The sequence below is a fragment of the Haliotis asinina genome, chromosome 5 (genome assembly GCF_037392515.1).
Source record: "Haliotis asinina isolate JCU_RB_2024 chromosome 5, JCU_Hal_asi_v2, whole genome shotgun sequence".
Lineage (NCBI taxonomy): Eukaryota > Metazoa > Mollusca > Gastropoda > Lepetellida > Haliotidae > Haliotis > Haliotis asinina.
Genome location: NC_090284.1, coordinates 38,723,791 through 38,737,999, shown reverse-complemented (window position 1 = coordinate 38,737,999; position 14,209 = coordinate 38,723,791). Strand labels below are relative to the sequence as shown.

The 14,209-nt window shown below is 40.2% G+C and overlaps 1 protein-coding gene across 1 annotated transcript in view; it reads left to right on the top strand.

Annotated features, from left to right (window-relative positions):
- LOC137284176 (U-scoloptoxin(05)-Sm1a-like) overlaps positions 1–2,570 on the top strand; it is a 48,277-nt gene extending 45,707 nt beyond the window's left edge. The window contains exon 3 of the mRNA XM_067815895.1: positions 1,781–2,570. Coding sequence (XP_067671996.1) covers positions 1,781–1,992 — 212 coding nt within the window. The 3' untranslated portion in view covers positions 1,993–2,570. The remainder of the gene's footprint in view (positions 1–1,780) is intronic.
- The last annotated feature ends 11,639 nt before the right edge of the window (positions 2,571–14,209 follow it).

Sequence of the window (14,209 nt, the reverse complement as noted above, 5' to 3'; positions counted from 1 at the left end):
AAACGTGCATAAAATCGAGGTGTCTAGTGACAAGAAGAATTTTTCGCCAAATTACAATGTGTATGATTATTGATGATTTTGAATGTTAAATCGTGTACAAAGGTCTGTTTGCAACTGTCATCAACATCTTTGTATGTGTGTGTGTGTGTGTGTGTGTGTGTGTGTGTGTGTGTGTGTGTGTGTGTGTGTGTGTGTGTGTGTGTAATTTCATGGCGCGTTTAGGAATATTTCAGAAGTGTTGGGGAGTCTTGTAAATGACCCAGTCTGAACCAGACAGTCCACTGATTACTATAATGGCTATCGATGTAAGCAGTCTGGACAAGATGAGATACATCTGCCAAATCAGTGACCACCTTATCACAGGGACTTTGGTTCAGCAAATACGGCGAAAACTCACCTTTTAAATTCGTTTATTAATTCCAGCCACGTTGACAGCACCAGCGTTGAGCTGGATTCGATCGGCTGCGGCATTCCGCGGGGCGGAAAACTTATTTCAACATCTACATGTCATTTTCTGGACAGTAAGCAAGCATTTCCACCAAAGTCGCCGGCAATCCTACTCACTCGTCGGCCAGAAGTGACCTTGACATTCAAGTGAATTGAGCAGATCGGCACAAACAGACTCGGACCATCCGATTGGTTGGAAACAAAATATACAGTGGGAATGGCCAATGCCGCAGCCCATCGAATCCAGCCCAACGCTGGTGCTATTAACGTGGCTGAATTTAAAAGGTGAGGTTTCGCCGTATTTGGTGATCCATGGTTTCTTCGTTTCATCCCCTTCCTTCTATATAGTGCTAGAGTAGAGTCTATACACCTGTGTGTCTTTCGAATGCCGTTTGTAAGCGATACCAGTCCCTGTGCACCCTATCCCGTTAATCGCCATTTTGGACATTAATGGGTTGGTGAAAAACTATACAGAAACGTGGGATTTAAAGCAGAATGAAGAATGGGTCAATTGTCTCTACTTAGACATCCGTTAACTTCGAGAAATAGCTATCGAAAAAATGTCTAATCATGACTCGATTCTTCCGGACAGCGCCAATAAACCGTTGAAGAAGTGTGATGAGTGTTTGCTTCGTCACTGTCATGTGTCTTCCTTCACAAAGGAAACTAAAGAGGAACTGGCCGCTTTTGTCTTCCATGTGAAGCTAGGAAGGAACTGGCTCACGTTTATCTTACATTGGGAAATGAGATAGGAACAGGCCTTAGAACCGACTTCAGGTGAAACAAGGAAAGAGTTACCACCTGAACCACGCTTGACTTTCTTCCCATAGGAACTAAAGAGGAATAGCCATTGAGGCTGTGTTTGTCTTCCCAGGTGAAACAGGGAAGGGATGGGAAGCAGGATCCACACGGTTGCCTTCTTGTGGAAAACCAAAGACGAACATCCCCAGAACTGGCGGAAACATGTTATGAAAAGATCACAAGAGCCGCTTCCTACTTCTGCGGAATAATACGACCTTAGTTTAGGTCTCCATCTTTGGTTGAGATCCCCTATACTTAAAGTGTATACTCCTTGTTGCGATAAGGTGGTAGTACAAATTGATTCTTTCAAGGAAACACAGAACTGACTCTCTCTACTTTTCTTTCAGTGAACCACATGATTCATTCACCCTACTTTTGTTCCAGGGAAACACATGAATCAGTCATGCTACCTTTCTTCCAGGGAAACATAGGATTTATTCTCTGTACTTTAGTTCTAGGGAAACACGGGACTGCTTCACTTTACTTTTCCTTCATGGAAAGAAAATATTTATTCAGTCTTCTTTTGTTCCAGGACAAGTCGTCATACGTAGTTGCAGTGTGACGGACTATAAGGAGACTTGTCTGGATCAGGACGTTGAAGGGGAGCTTGTCAACGTTTGCTACGAAACCTGCAACACCGACGGCTGCAACTCCGCACACTCCATCCTATCATCCAGACTTTCTGTTGCGACCTCCGCAGTCACCGCCGCTATTTTTGGCATTTCTGTTACGATGTTGTTATGATAATGCCAGTAAACTGTTCATTTTTTACAAACTTGGTTTTGTAATTCTTGTTTTATTTGAACATATTCCTATTCCCATTTGATACAAGTTACAACAACATAGAGTGCCTGCTCATAAACATACCACCAATAACTCGCTGACACTAGAACAAGTCACAAGAAACACTGAGCTCCAATGATGAAAAGCATATATTGCCATTTAAGAAAATCGTTAACACAGACCGACGAATGAGCAAGCTAAACCGCTCACTAAGGACTACTTTAAGAGACTAAACTATTTTCCGTGATCCGAGGACATTTGTATTATGTATTAGTATGCTGTTACATTTCGACTATATTACTGGCATGATTGTTTATGGAATACTATTACAGATATGAGGTGTTCTCAAAAAAGTTATCGGATCCCGCGCCGACTTCGACATCTGTCACAAACACATGCAAAAGAAAATCAATTATTCACCTTAAAATCAAAAACATATGGTTGCCTCAGTCATCGCAGCCATGTTTTCTATCGTATGTATTACTTTTGTATTGTAATCATACCAGAATGTCTTTCAATAAACTATTCCTTTCTATAAACTGGGTTTGTGGTCAGTATCAGGTTTAATACACATAGTTAAAACAGAAGAAGAAACAGAGAAGTTAAAAAAGGTAAATATTTTCAATTAAACAATTAGTTCACTGACGAATTGTACTCCAGCAAGGAAGGCATTGGTAGTTGCAGTTAGCTAGATCCGTTCATACACTGTGGTGGTGAGGTGGGGGTGGGGTGGGGGTGGGGTGAGGGCTCATGCACCAATTAGTAGGATCTGGCACTTATCAAGAAACCGTGAAACAAGAGTGGGAAACCTTAGAACTTGTAAGCAACATGAAGTTAGAAACGGATTATGTTCAGAATCGGGATTGGAATCCCCACCAATCGTGAATCCCGAATCCGTTTCTAACGCCATGTATAGTAGCTGAAGTAGGCGTGACGTCACCACGCTAAAGTAAGAACGCTGCTTGACTCCCCAGGAGCAAGGAGATTGTCCAATGATAATACCTTGCAACTGGCCTTGTAGTCAAGACAAGACAGAAGCTATGTGTCTACTGGGTACTATGTCTACGTCCAGCTGAGTCCCGGAACTTGATATAATACGACTATCATTCCTATTACAGATGCAGGAAGTTGACTATATACGCCAGCTGCTTTCTGCTTCTCTTACTTTCACGGTGATTGTTTAAATCTGGTTTTCAACGTAACTTACATTTTTCCATTGTAACCGACTGGTTGCTTCATTTTATCTCAAATCAGAACACGATAGATTCACACTCCGTTTATTAGCATTTGCTTCCCCTGAAGATCCGGTATAGAACTGATTTTCAGTAGCCCATGCTTGTCGCATGAGGCGACTAAGGGTTATCAAGTGGTTATCGGTTGCTTACGGACTGCCGCCATATAATTGGAACACTGCTGAGTGCATCGTTAACTGAACTCACTCACTCACTCACGCACTCATTCATTCATTAGCGTTTGCATGGGTAGAGAAAGCGCAACGTTTCATTTTGCAGAGTTGTGTCCCTGGGAGGTTCTTTTTTATGAGGTGCTATATATTTTCAATATGTATCGAAAATTTCCTCAAAGATTGCGGGAAATACTTAAACTGACCTCACTAACAGTCCATTGGCATGCATGTGTAAAATCTATTTGATAGCTTTACCCACTGTTGGCATATCAGATTGATCATTTAAATATTAGTCACCTCACTGCCACACGACCAATGTTTTTTCCGACTTAAACATGCATTGATCTAATACCTCATGAATATCAACAGCAAAAAGATAACGTCTAATATAATTGAGTTATGAGGTTATCAACAGAATAGAGTTTCAAGTTTTCTTTATTGGGCTTAATCGTAAACACGATTGGGAGAGAAAATTAAGTGAGTCTGTGTTGTTACCGAATTACAAAATGAACATTCAGATTAACTTTACATCGTTGATGCGGCTTTACAACCACTGATCCATTTATTAACTGGGTGTCTGACAAACAAGAATTATGTACTCACTAGGTAAAACAATGTTCTTCCTAATAAACAAGGACAGAGACTGACTAAATGGTACCCTGTGCAATATCCTAGACCACTTGAATCTATGTCTTCTTGGATTTATACAGAATCTTCGCCACCATTCACAGACATAATAGATGTGTCTCGCTCTGAATCAAGTGAATAATTTGCAGAAACTAGCGATGGTTTCTGAGTGCTGGCCAAGGTCACCCGCTAACCATTCCACAGCTTAACGTATACAACCCACTCAGACACAGAGAAATGACTTGGAGTCGGTCATGCGTTCTTCCACGGCAGGCATGTAACACCAAGCATACGAAGCCAGATAAGGGATCGGGCTATTCTCATTTAACAAAGAGCGGTAATGTTTCTTTCTGTTTCCAGACATAAGGGAAACACAAAAACCAATCAATCAAGCATTTCTTGTTGGTTAAACAAGGACACACTGACCATCAACTGGAGCAAATGGGATTCCAACCCACGCATGAGGATAACTTATGATTGTGAGGTCGAATACTGTTCGTCCAGGCTTTGTCTCTAGGTTTGTCAGCACCAAAAACATGTCAGTAGTCACCAGTTTCACCATTTGACATCGGGGTGTAACTGAAATACAATTTCACTTCTTAAAGTGTTTAACCAAACGTTAAAACGACTGTTTACACAATAACACTTATAACAACCATTAGGTCTTTAGTTAACTCGCTCTGTCTGCGTAGGTCGATAGTTACCAAGTTCAAACAAATATTCAAGCGGGTAACACTAGAAATGGGCTTCACACATTGCATCCATGTAGGGAATCGAGCCAGGGTGGTATTCGTGACGAGCGAACGCTTTAAACAATGACCAACCCACCACCCTTCAGACAAATAAGATCCCGTGCATGAAATGTGTAGATATATGATATACAAGTAAAACTGTAGCCTGAAGACCCGTCGAATGACGAAAGATCTTGGACAGACATAAAAGGGTTTTGGCAAGGATTTTAGATATACACAAACACACCTTTGATGATACAGAAATACCCTGTATTGAAATTAAATGTCCAGAAGTTTCAAACCAAATGAAATGAGTTTCTTTCAAATCTCTGTAAACAATTGTTTTCGCTTTACAAACTTACAAGTATTGCTATTAAATATACATTCTAGTCATTTATCACGTAGCATGATATTTAACTGTATACAGAGAACGTTTTCACAATCAACTGAAGGTAAATTAATAAAGCTCAAAACCTTAAAACCAGTTTCAGTTTCGCCCCTCTTGGAAACTACAGCTATACTATATCCAGCTAAATCAGTGTTAACAATAGCTCACGCTTATAACGCATGATAATGATAATAATTCACTTATATAGCGCCTAGTATCCATCTGACCAGTTGCTCACTGGACGCTCTAATCAGAATCTGATTATCATTACCCCGGATAACCCAAGCTGCCCTCTTAGGCGCTAGAAGGTTATAGTCACAGGACTCTATCTCACCGGGTACCCATTTTCTGCTGCGTGAACAGAGGCAAATTCGAACAAACTTACTTGCCTAAGGTGAGACCACATGTTTCCCATGTGCTTCGTTGTGGGGCAGGACCGAAGTCCTAGAAACTCTTATAACGCATGACGGGGTGCAGATACAGAATTTATAGGCGGTGGTTCTCGGATGATTTTTAGATGATTGTGAATCGACGGGTTCTTCCTTTGCATTTGCCCATGTGTGGAAAATGTGACCTCTAAATGCACCTCCACGTTTCTCAACAGTTGTATCAGCAGTGGGTCCTTGTACAGACAAGCGGAATATTTCAGCTCCACTACTTATATAGATATCCTGGGTGCATCTCCTAGTGTGGACTGATGTCAGATCTGTAGGGCTTGCCCTCCGCTGTACCCTGCCAAAGTTGGACATACATACCTTCCCGACGCACTATGTACTAAACCCGAACCGACCATTCGTTGTTCCATCTAACGGCAGGCTTGGTGAGAACAAATACCATCGTTTAATGTTTTTGGTATGACGCCGTCAGGACTTCATTCCCCGACAGACACATGTCTACTAGATCATGAAAATGGGTCTGTGCTCAAGACGACCTATTGGCGACAACTTGCCACAGACACTTTTCAAGGTTCTGACGTAGTCAAACATCCGGGAATAGAACTCATTCCAGCCCGATCTCAACTATCAAGTAGCTATCATCCTTTGTCTGTACCAAATTCTCAGACACAATCACTTTGAAGGACAGAGTCTTTGCTGGACCAGTTCTTTCATATCGTCTCTGATGTGTTCAAGAACTGTCTTCTCATATTACTCAGCTGAAGACTCATTTCTCAAATTAGGTACACGAGTGAAGAAGCCCGAAACATTATTTCTTTACTATCCTTTACAGACGACTATTATTTATATATGGTTATTAAATTGGTATTTTCAAATCACTCGGTGTCTAAAATGAATCATTTGGAAATAATAATCTCGTCTAAAGGATGAAGTGACATTTAGAAACCGATGGCAGTATTTTCAAAGAGCAAACTGTCCTAATGATGCGTCTATTTGCCTCTCCATTTTTTCATCCCGCAGTGGTATCATCTTTCATGTGCCATAGTAACAGACGATCAAAAGCTTGGCGAAAATGCAACATCCATTGGGAAAATATTGTTGATTCAAGTTCTGCCCAATTTCTAATCAGATTTGCATAACATTCATTTCTTACATCGTATTTACAGACCAAGCAATTCATTTTATGGATTATGGATGTCAAACAAGGCCCTCTGTACGGAATACATTGGCAATGAACTTAAGTAACTATCCACATGCGTCGGAAGAAATTTGCCGTCTTTTATTTCAACACTTATCAAGCAAATGAAGTTCCAATAGTGGCTGTTCATGTGAGGTAGACTTGGCGCATTTTTGCACAAACCTTGGTATGGCACGGTACGTAGGTTAGTGTAATGTCCATGTTTTTCACGCCTTGGGCTAACTTACAATGAGTGACTTATTGCTGTATTTAAGTTATATGGTATATACGGAATGTCATGAAAAACGCCAATGATTAGCTGCTTGATCAGTGTTGTTCTGCCTAGCACTGAGACATTTTCTGTGATGAAGTATTGGTTCACGCCACTGATGATTTGCCTTACCATTATTGAACTGCCTACCATTGAGACTAGCCTAGCATTTTTGTGATCAGGTATTGATTCACGCCTTAGATCTGCTGCGCCAACAGTGTTGAACTGCCTAGCATTGAGACATTTTCTGTGATGAAGTATTGATTCATGCCAATGATGACCTGCCACACAAGTCTTGTACAGCCTGCCACTGAGAAATGTTCTGTGATCAGGCACTGATTCATGCCAATGATCTGCTGCCTCACACGTCTTGTACAACCTAGCACTGAGACATGTTCTAAGATCAGGTATTAATTCACGACAATGACCTGCTGCCTCACCAGAGTTGAACTGCCTAGCATTGATACATGTACTGTGATCAGGCATTGACTCACGTCAATGATCTGCTGCCTGGTAATCAGTGTTCTGAAGCATGATGTTGAAATGCGCCACCTTTCTGGTGTGTTATTGAGACCAGTATTGTTTTGTTTTGTGTGTCTGAGGCACACCAATGTCTCACGCGAATAGTTGAAACTCTATGGTTGATAACTTATCACCGATCATTGGCCTGTCTCAGTGCCTAGTAATGAGGCACACAGATGTAATGAGATACATCTGTTATTAGTGTTATCAGAGAGATCTGCCTTTATCCTTTTGCTTTGTGCTGTGATGCCCCAAAGTTCTGTTTCTTGATACTGAGATGCGCCGAGACCAACACTTAGTATTGTGACAGACAAAACTGCCTTTACACAGTACACATAATCATCCACACCTGTCCTGAACTCTTGTTGATCTCCATATGCACTAATATTCTGGTGGTACGTGTTGATAAACGCCAGCGTTCTCTGCCCGATATTCAGATACACCTATGTCCAGGAGATTCACTATACATAAAACACTGTGCTTCTCTTGGCATTGATCTTGACAAGCCAGTGTTTTGGTGCCAAATATTCTGTTCAGTAGTATACGAAGCCCTCACTGTGTCTCCTGGATGCGGCGATTGCTTCTTCTCCCTGTACCGTACTAGCGAGAAATGGCGTCAGCAAACCGTATCATACCATCAGTAATCAGCGTGGAGGATTACAGATTGATCACACACGTGCTGATCGTCTAGAAATAACGGGTTCTGCTGTGACCTCGTTCACAACGTTGTTGACAACAGTCAGCGGTCACTGCTATGAATACCATTTCAAAGGCAAGCTGATGACGTCTATGGAAGGGTTGGGGGAGTGGTAGTGGGGAGGGGGGTATGTCATCATGGGTTGTTACGCACTGGAATTCCCGTGTTAATCATTTTTAGCAATCAATTATAGAACAATAACTAAGGCCAGGTCTTAAAATCGGCAATTGTACATATGGGAAAAAACACAGGCACACATTATATGACCTTCATTCCACACTGCTATTGTGAACCTCAGATTAAAATACTCGTGTTCGTATGCTTTTTAGTGGTCTATTACCGTGTCATGTATCAAACGAACCTCCGGTATTTAGTGATTCCCGTACACATGCAACCTTCTGATTACGCTATGACCAATGAAAATGTTCTCTGTGTGTTTAACCAAGGGGCATAAATAGATTTTAAGCACATAACATTGACTCATGCGCCTTAACAGTGGAAATCTAGAAGTTTAGTCCATGGGTTTAATTTCATGTGGGTTTTATATGAATGCATGATAACAATGTGATTTGATCGAGTACAGGTTCCACTACGCATAAATGAATGAACTGCTCTCTGAGCCAGTTTCAGACGGAAGCTTCAGGGTAGATCGAGCGATGACAGGATGATATTGAGGAAGATGTTTATGTTTTCTGAATGCGATTACATCCAGTAATTTAAAAAGGATCACATTCATTTCTGTCTTTTTAACACGATGTCCTAAGTGCATAAATATATTCAATCGCATTTGGTCCGGACCAGGAGGTTATGTTCAACTTCCAGCACACGGAAAAGGAGCTGCTTAATCGGACCCTAAATTGTATTTTAATGCACTTTGTATCGCAGAGTGTGCATACATGTACATGCAATACATGTACAGTTCTTCAAATATAACGTTAAGATATGAGTCTATGGAAAAACGTTTGGATTTGTGTAATCTATGGCTGATGTTAAATACAATGTCATAACTTTGAAAACTTCCAACATTATTTACTGACAAAGAACGGATGAATCACATGTAAAACTAAAAGAGACATTTTAAACACTGCTTTAAAATTCGCCGATCACTCACATTTTACCCCGTCACAGTTTTTACATTCTAGTCATTGTCCCATGCACTGTTGACGGACACCAATATTTAGTAAGTCTCAAATAAATATCACTGAATAGAAAAATGAACCTGCTCATTTTATAGTCCTGGGGATAAATGTCGCAAAACCAGCATCAGATTTCTCTCTTACATGTCGGATTAATGCATTGGCATCAAGATCAAACAAATGGAAAGTGTGACACTGGTCCAACCTATTGATCATATTCATCATCACATAGAAGCAGGTGAAACATCATGAGCCAAACTTCCGGTAATCTATATTGAGCATATTTTTGCAAGATGATCAAAACGTTCAGCAAGACAATAATCGGTTTCAGTCTGCTGTAGCAGATAACAAAGGACGCTCCAACGAGAACAACGCTCTCGCTGTATCAGACCGACAGGTTCCATGAAGTTTTGGAAACTAGACGATCAAGTATATAGCATGCATCAACAAGCTATATGAGCTGATTTTCTCATTGCAGAAATCATTAGTACCATGCAAATTGTCAAATTGGTTTAGTTTACAAGGGCGTTCGCCGATACAGGTTAAGCACAACTTGAGACAACGTTGTGTATATACTTCGGTAGAGCAATGGGGAGCAAGGCAATGCTTGAACTCGACCTTGCTTACTTTATAACTCCTCGACGTGTTGTCCTCCACATCGATGTTGCTGGCAATCCCCTACTCCACAACGTATTGAATACTACTGTACCAACAGTGCCGCCGTCGTCGACAACAGAAGTCGACACTTTGGTAACCTATGGCGCGGATAAATGATGTGAGGTTATGCATACAACCTTACCAAACGTGATCAAACTCCTATTCCCGAGCATCGTAACATACATACACCGCTACCACGCGTCATACATTCCTTATACCGCTAACGTCTATCAAATATTGAATAAATGAACATCGGTACCTTGTGTCGTATGTTACATAAGCAATCATCTTGTGACAGATGTTGTTTGCTTTTTGTATTTTTTGTTTTGTTTTGTTTTTTGTTGTTGGTTTTTTTGGGGTTTTTTTTTGGGGGGGGGGGGTTGTTCTTTTTTTCTTTTTTTTTTCTTTTCTTTTTTTTGGGGGGGGTAGGGGGGTGTTCTTTTTTCAATTCAATTACCAAAGGATGTAACCTGCGCAAAACCACAGTTCTTTTTAGACAATGTGACTGAACACTATAATTGCTGAACGTATATGTGCAGGAACTTTGCTCCAAGTGCTCATTAGAAAGAGGCCATTTGTGTGCATTTTATGCACGTTCGATTCCATCACTCTGTCACTGATACTGGAGTTTGTAGCTGGCGTAAACCCAATACCGAACATATAAAGTCCATCACCTCGATGATGGCCATAGAAATTCGAATCCATGTCCAAAATGAAAAGTGATCGAACAAAATCGTTGAGTAGCTGAAACCTTAATGTATTTCGAATGCATTGTCTTGATACAGGCTGACAGTTCGATTATATCCCGTCAGTATCATGTTGTTTTAAATACACTTGGAATATCTATAAGGGACGGGTCAGCATCATGACCTCATGTCGTTTTCTGCATGCAACTAGACAGGGGCCTGATCTGGTCGGGTCTATTCACCTACATCTTGATTTGTCGGTGTTTATCGTGAAGACTGTGATTTAGGCTAATGTGCTTCAATATGGGGCCATATTCAGTCCCTTTTCTTTCACGTGATATGTTTGGAAGGAAGTTCTGAAAAAATGTCATGATCTCGTAATGGTTACGTGGCAATACAAAATATTTCCATTTCTTGATCAAATGTTGCATCCTGTTAGAAGTATAGCTCTGATACGTAATACCAATTACCGAGATCTACAATGTTCAATTATTCATTGAATAGACACGGTTACAATGAATATCAGTACATCACAGTTCTCATACCATGCTCACCAATGTCCAATGAAGACGAGGTCTCGTGAGTGGTCGGTATTGAAACGTTGATATTAGCAGACAAATACAGAGTCGTTCTTATACGTCTCAGTATCCACCCCTTATATACTCCTAGAGACTTCTTATAAAAGCTATGTCACATCCCCACCATTCTAGAAATTACTGGAATCTCACCGCCTTCCATACCAGAAGCAAACCAAACAAAGGGAAAAGCTTTTGTGATCCATGACAACCAAAGGTTAATTAACGTGGCATTATAATTAACAAAACCACTTCCTCATAACAGTCATACTTGATTTTGTTAGATTCCAGTTATGCGAATGTTTCCGAACATTCGTCAAGATACGGTAAATCGACAAACGAGTTAGAATAATTCCGAACATCACGAACGGGTATTCCATATTTTAATTATATCAATTTAGATTAGCTGGAACAACAGCGAGTAACATCGTCCTTGTGCGACATGTATGGTGGTAACTTCCGGGTATGGAACGTATTGTTATCTTTTCTGCAAAGGAACATTACGCCATCTTAGAGAATACACGTTTCATCACAGAAACTAAAAATCCTTAGTCCGTCACATGGATCTCATGATACCAACAATGATGTAGGCTACCAAAGGCACTTCTCTAAAATGGTGTTATTCAAACGTCTTAACGTATATCGGGTGTATATACCGTTTCTGCAGAAGGGAAGTGTATATCGTATGATAATCAAACGTAACTGATTTCTCTAATGTCGAGAGTAGCATGAAACACAATCAATCCTGTTATGCCAGGTTCATAACTATTGTGTTATATACTGAGTGGTTCGAAAGATTATTAAAGATTAAGAACCGACTGACTTTGCTGTTGTTCCTTCAATACATCTTTTCAAATCGAGTGTGTCTTGATACCTGGCCATCGAGAGCGTGGCAGTACGGAACAATCAGATACAATCACATGTGTTACAGAAGAAACTCTTCTGAAACCAACGCTCTTTATGTAAGTGGAAAAAGTAGTTGACAAGAAGAAAAAGGCTCAGAATGTGTTTTCTTTGTTGTACCAGCGTTTTGAATTTAGTTTTGTGTTGAGTCTTTCATTATGATTTTATATTGGATCGATGAATAGCAGACTAACTCGAGAACCAATAAACATGCAATATCTTTGTCGTCACTTTTCCACGTGCTTCTCGAACTCTCTTTCTTTGCACTCCTACCTCGTAATTAACAGTGAAATGTGTCAAAATATAGTTTGTTAAACAACTTTTTTATTTTTAGGACATAAATTCTGCCAATACCTCACAGAGGTGATATGATGTTTTGATTAAGATCTTTTATGTTTATTAGTTTTCAAACAAACGAACGATCCTCCGAAGAAATCAGCCGCATCTTTTTGTATTTCATAGCAAACTGTTGATTATCTGTGACCCTTTCCTAATATATACAGTAAACTACGTTCCCACAACACGCATATAAAGAATTGACGGATAAAACGAACAGTTTTTTGTCACGAACACTTGCTGTGTATTTCGTCGAAATGCGCAGAATGAATTGTGACTATAAATAAAGGGTTTATTTTATCCATAACAATAAGCACCAAATGCATATGCTGATCTTTTCGTTTTGCTGTTAAACAGTATCACAGTTGCTTTTCATTTGATGTGAGTAGATTCGTCGCCTCGAGTGGATATTGTAGTCTGTGCTGGAGACAGTTATTGGTGCAACATTACACGTTTACGAATAAATGCGAGGCTGGAACTCATGTCCTCGAGGGCATTCGATCTGTTACCTGCAAGATGAGTTATCTGACAGAGCAGTTACCTGACATGTTAACATGGCGATACAGATGAAGCATCTAGTGACTCAGCAGCAACCACTGGGCACTTAGTTTATGGTATTAATCAATATTATGCTTCAAGAGTTTGTATAGATTTTAAGTTGATGTTATGATTCACCCCGGACAAAGCTCATCTCACAATAACTGATATTTCACTCTCAACGAGTCGAAGACCATTATTTTAAGAGATTCCAGCTTTAAGAGATTCACTTAGAAATTCGACAACAACCTACAACCGTTAATACATTGGGCATGATTGAAAGTTCTATAGGCTGCAAAATGAGTGAGCCAGTGAGTTTAGTTTTTCGCCGCTCTCAGCTATATGACGTTGATATGTAAATCACTGAGATCAGAGAAACCAGGGATCTCATGCATGAGCATCGATCTACGCAATTGGGATACAATGCAAGTCAAAATATTGATTACAGTCTCGTTTCCAGTCCTAGGTGGAAACTAGGTGCGATAACCAGTCCAGAATTTTTACACTAATTCATTTAACTGGAAACATAAATATTAATCAGCATGATTTCATACGTCTAAACACTTGCATTTTACAACACTACGTTCCTCCTCATCCATGCAAAACATATCGTACAGCGTGCTTTGTCGTGCAGCAAGCTCTGAGAAATGGAAACTTGGAAATCGTGATCTCTAAACGAGGCTCTGTCGCTAGAAACGTTCCCGTCTGGAACGGAAATGGTTTCATATCAGTCTTATTATGCGTTACAGAACTACACTGAATGAGCGCAAAAAAAAACATAAAAAGTTTAACCAGTGAGCCAGATGCATTTTCAATCATTTTACGACCCCATCAACAGGGACAATCCGTGATTTCTTTGTTAAGATAAAGTTTAAAATTCGTTTTCAAATACCCATTTTTCTTATGAAATAGGAAAGTGTAATTCTCTGTAACCAGAGTTGTTTGTGGTGTGGACTTTCACTTTAACACGGTCGTGTGAAAAGTAGGTCATTGTCTGAATCGGTTAATGAGACTGATGTTTCGGTATGCACGTGTCAACCAAGTCAACAACCCTGAGCACCGATCCCCTTACTCGCATCTTACGGCAAGAATGAGATACTGAAGACCCCCCTTTTTCATTTATTTATTTGCACAT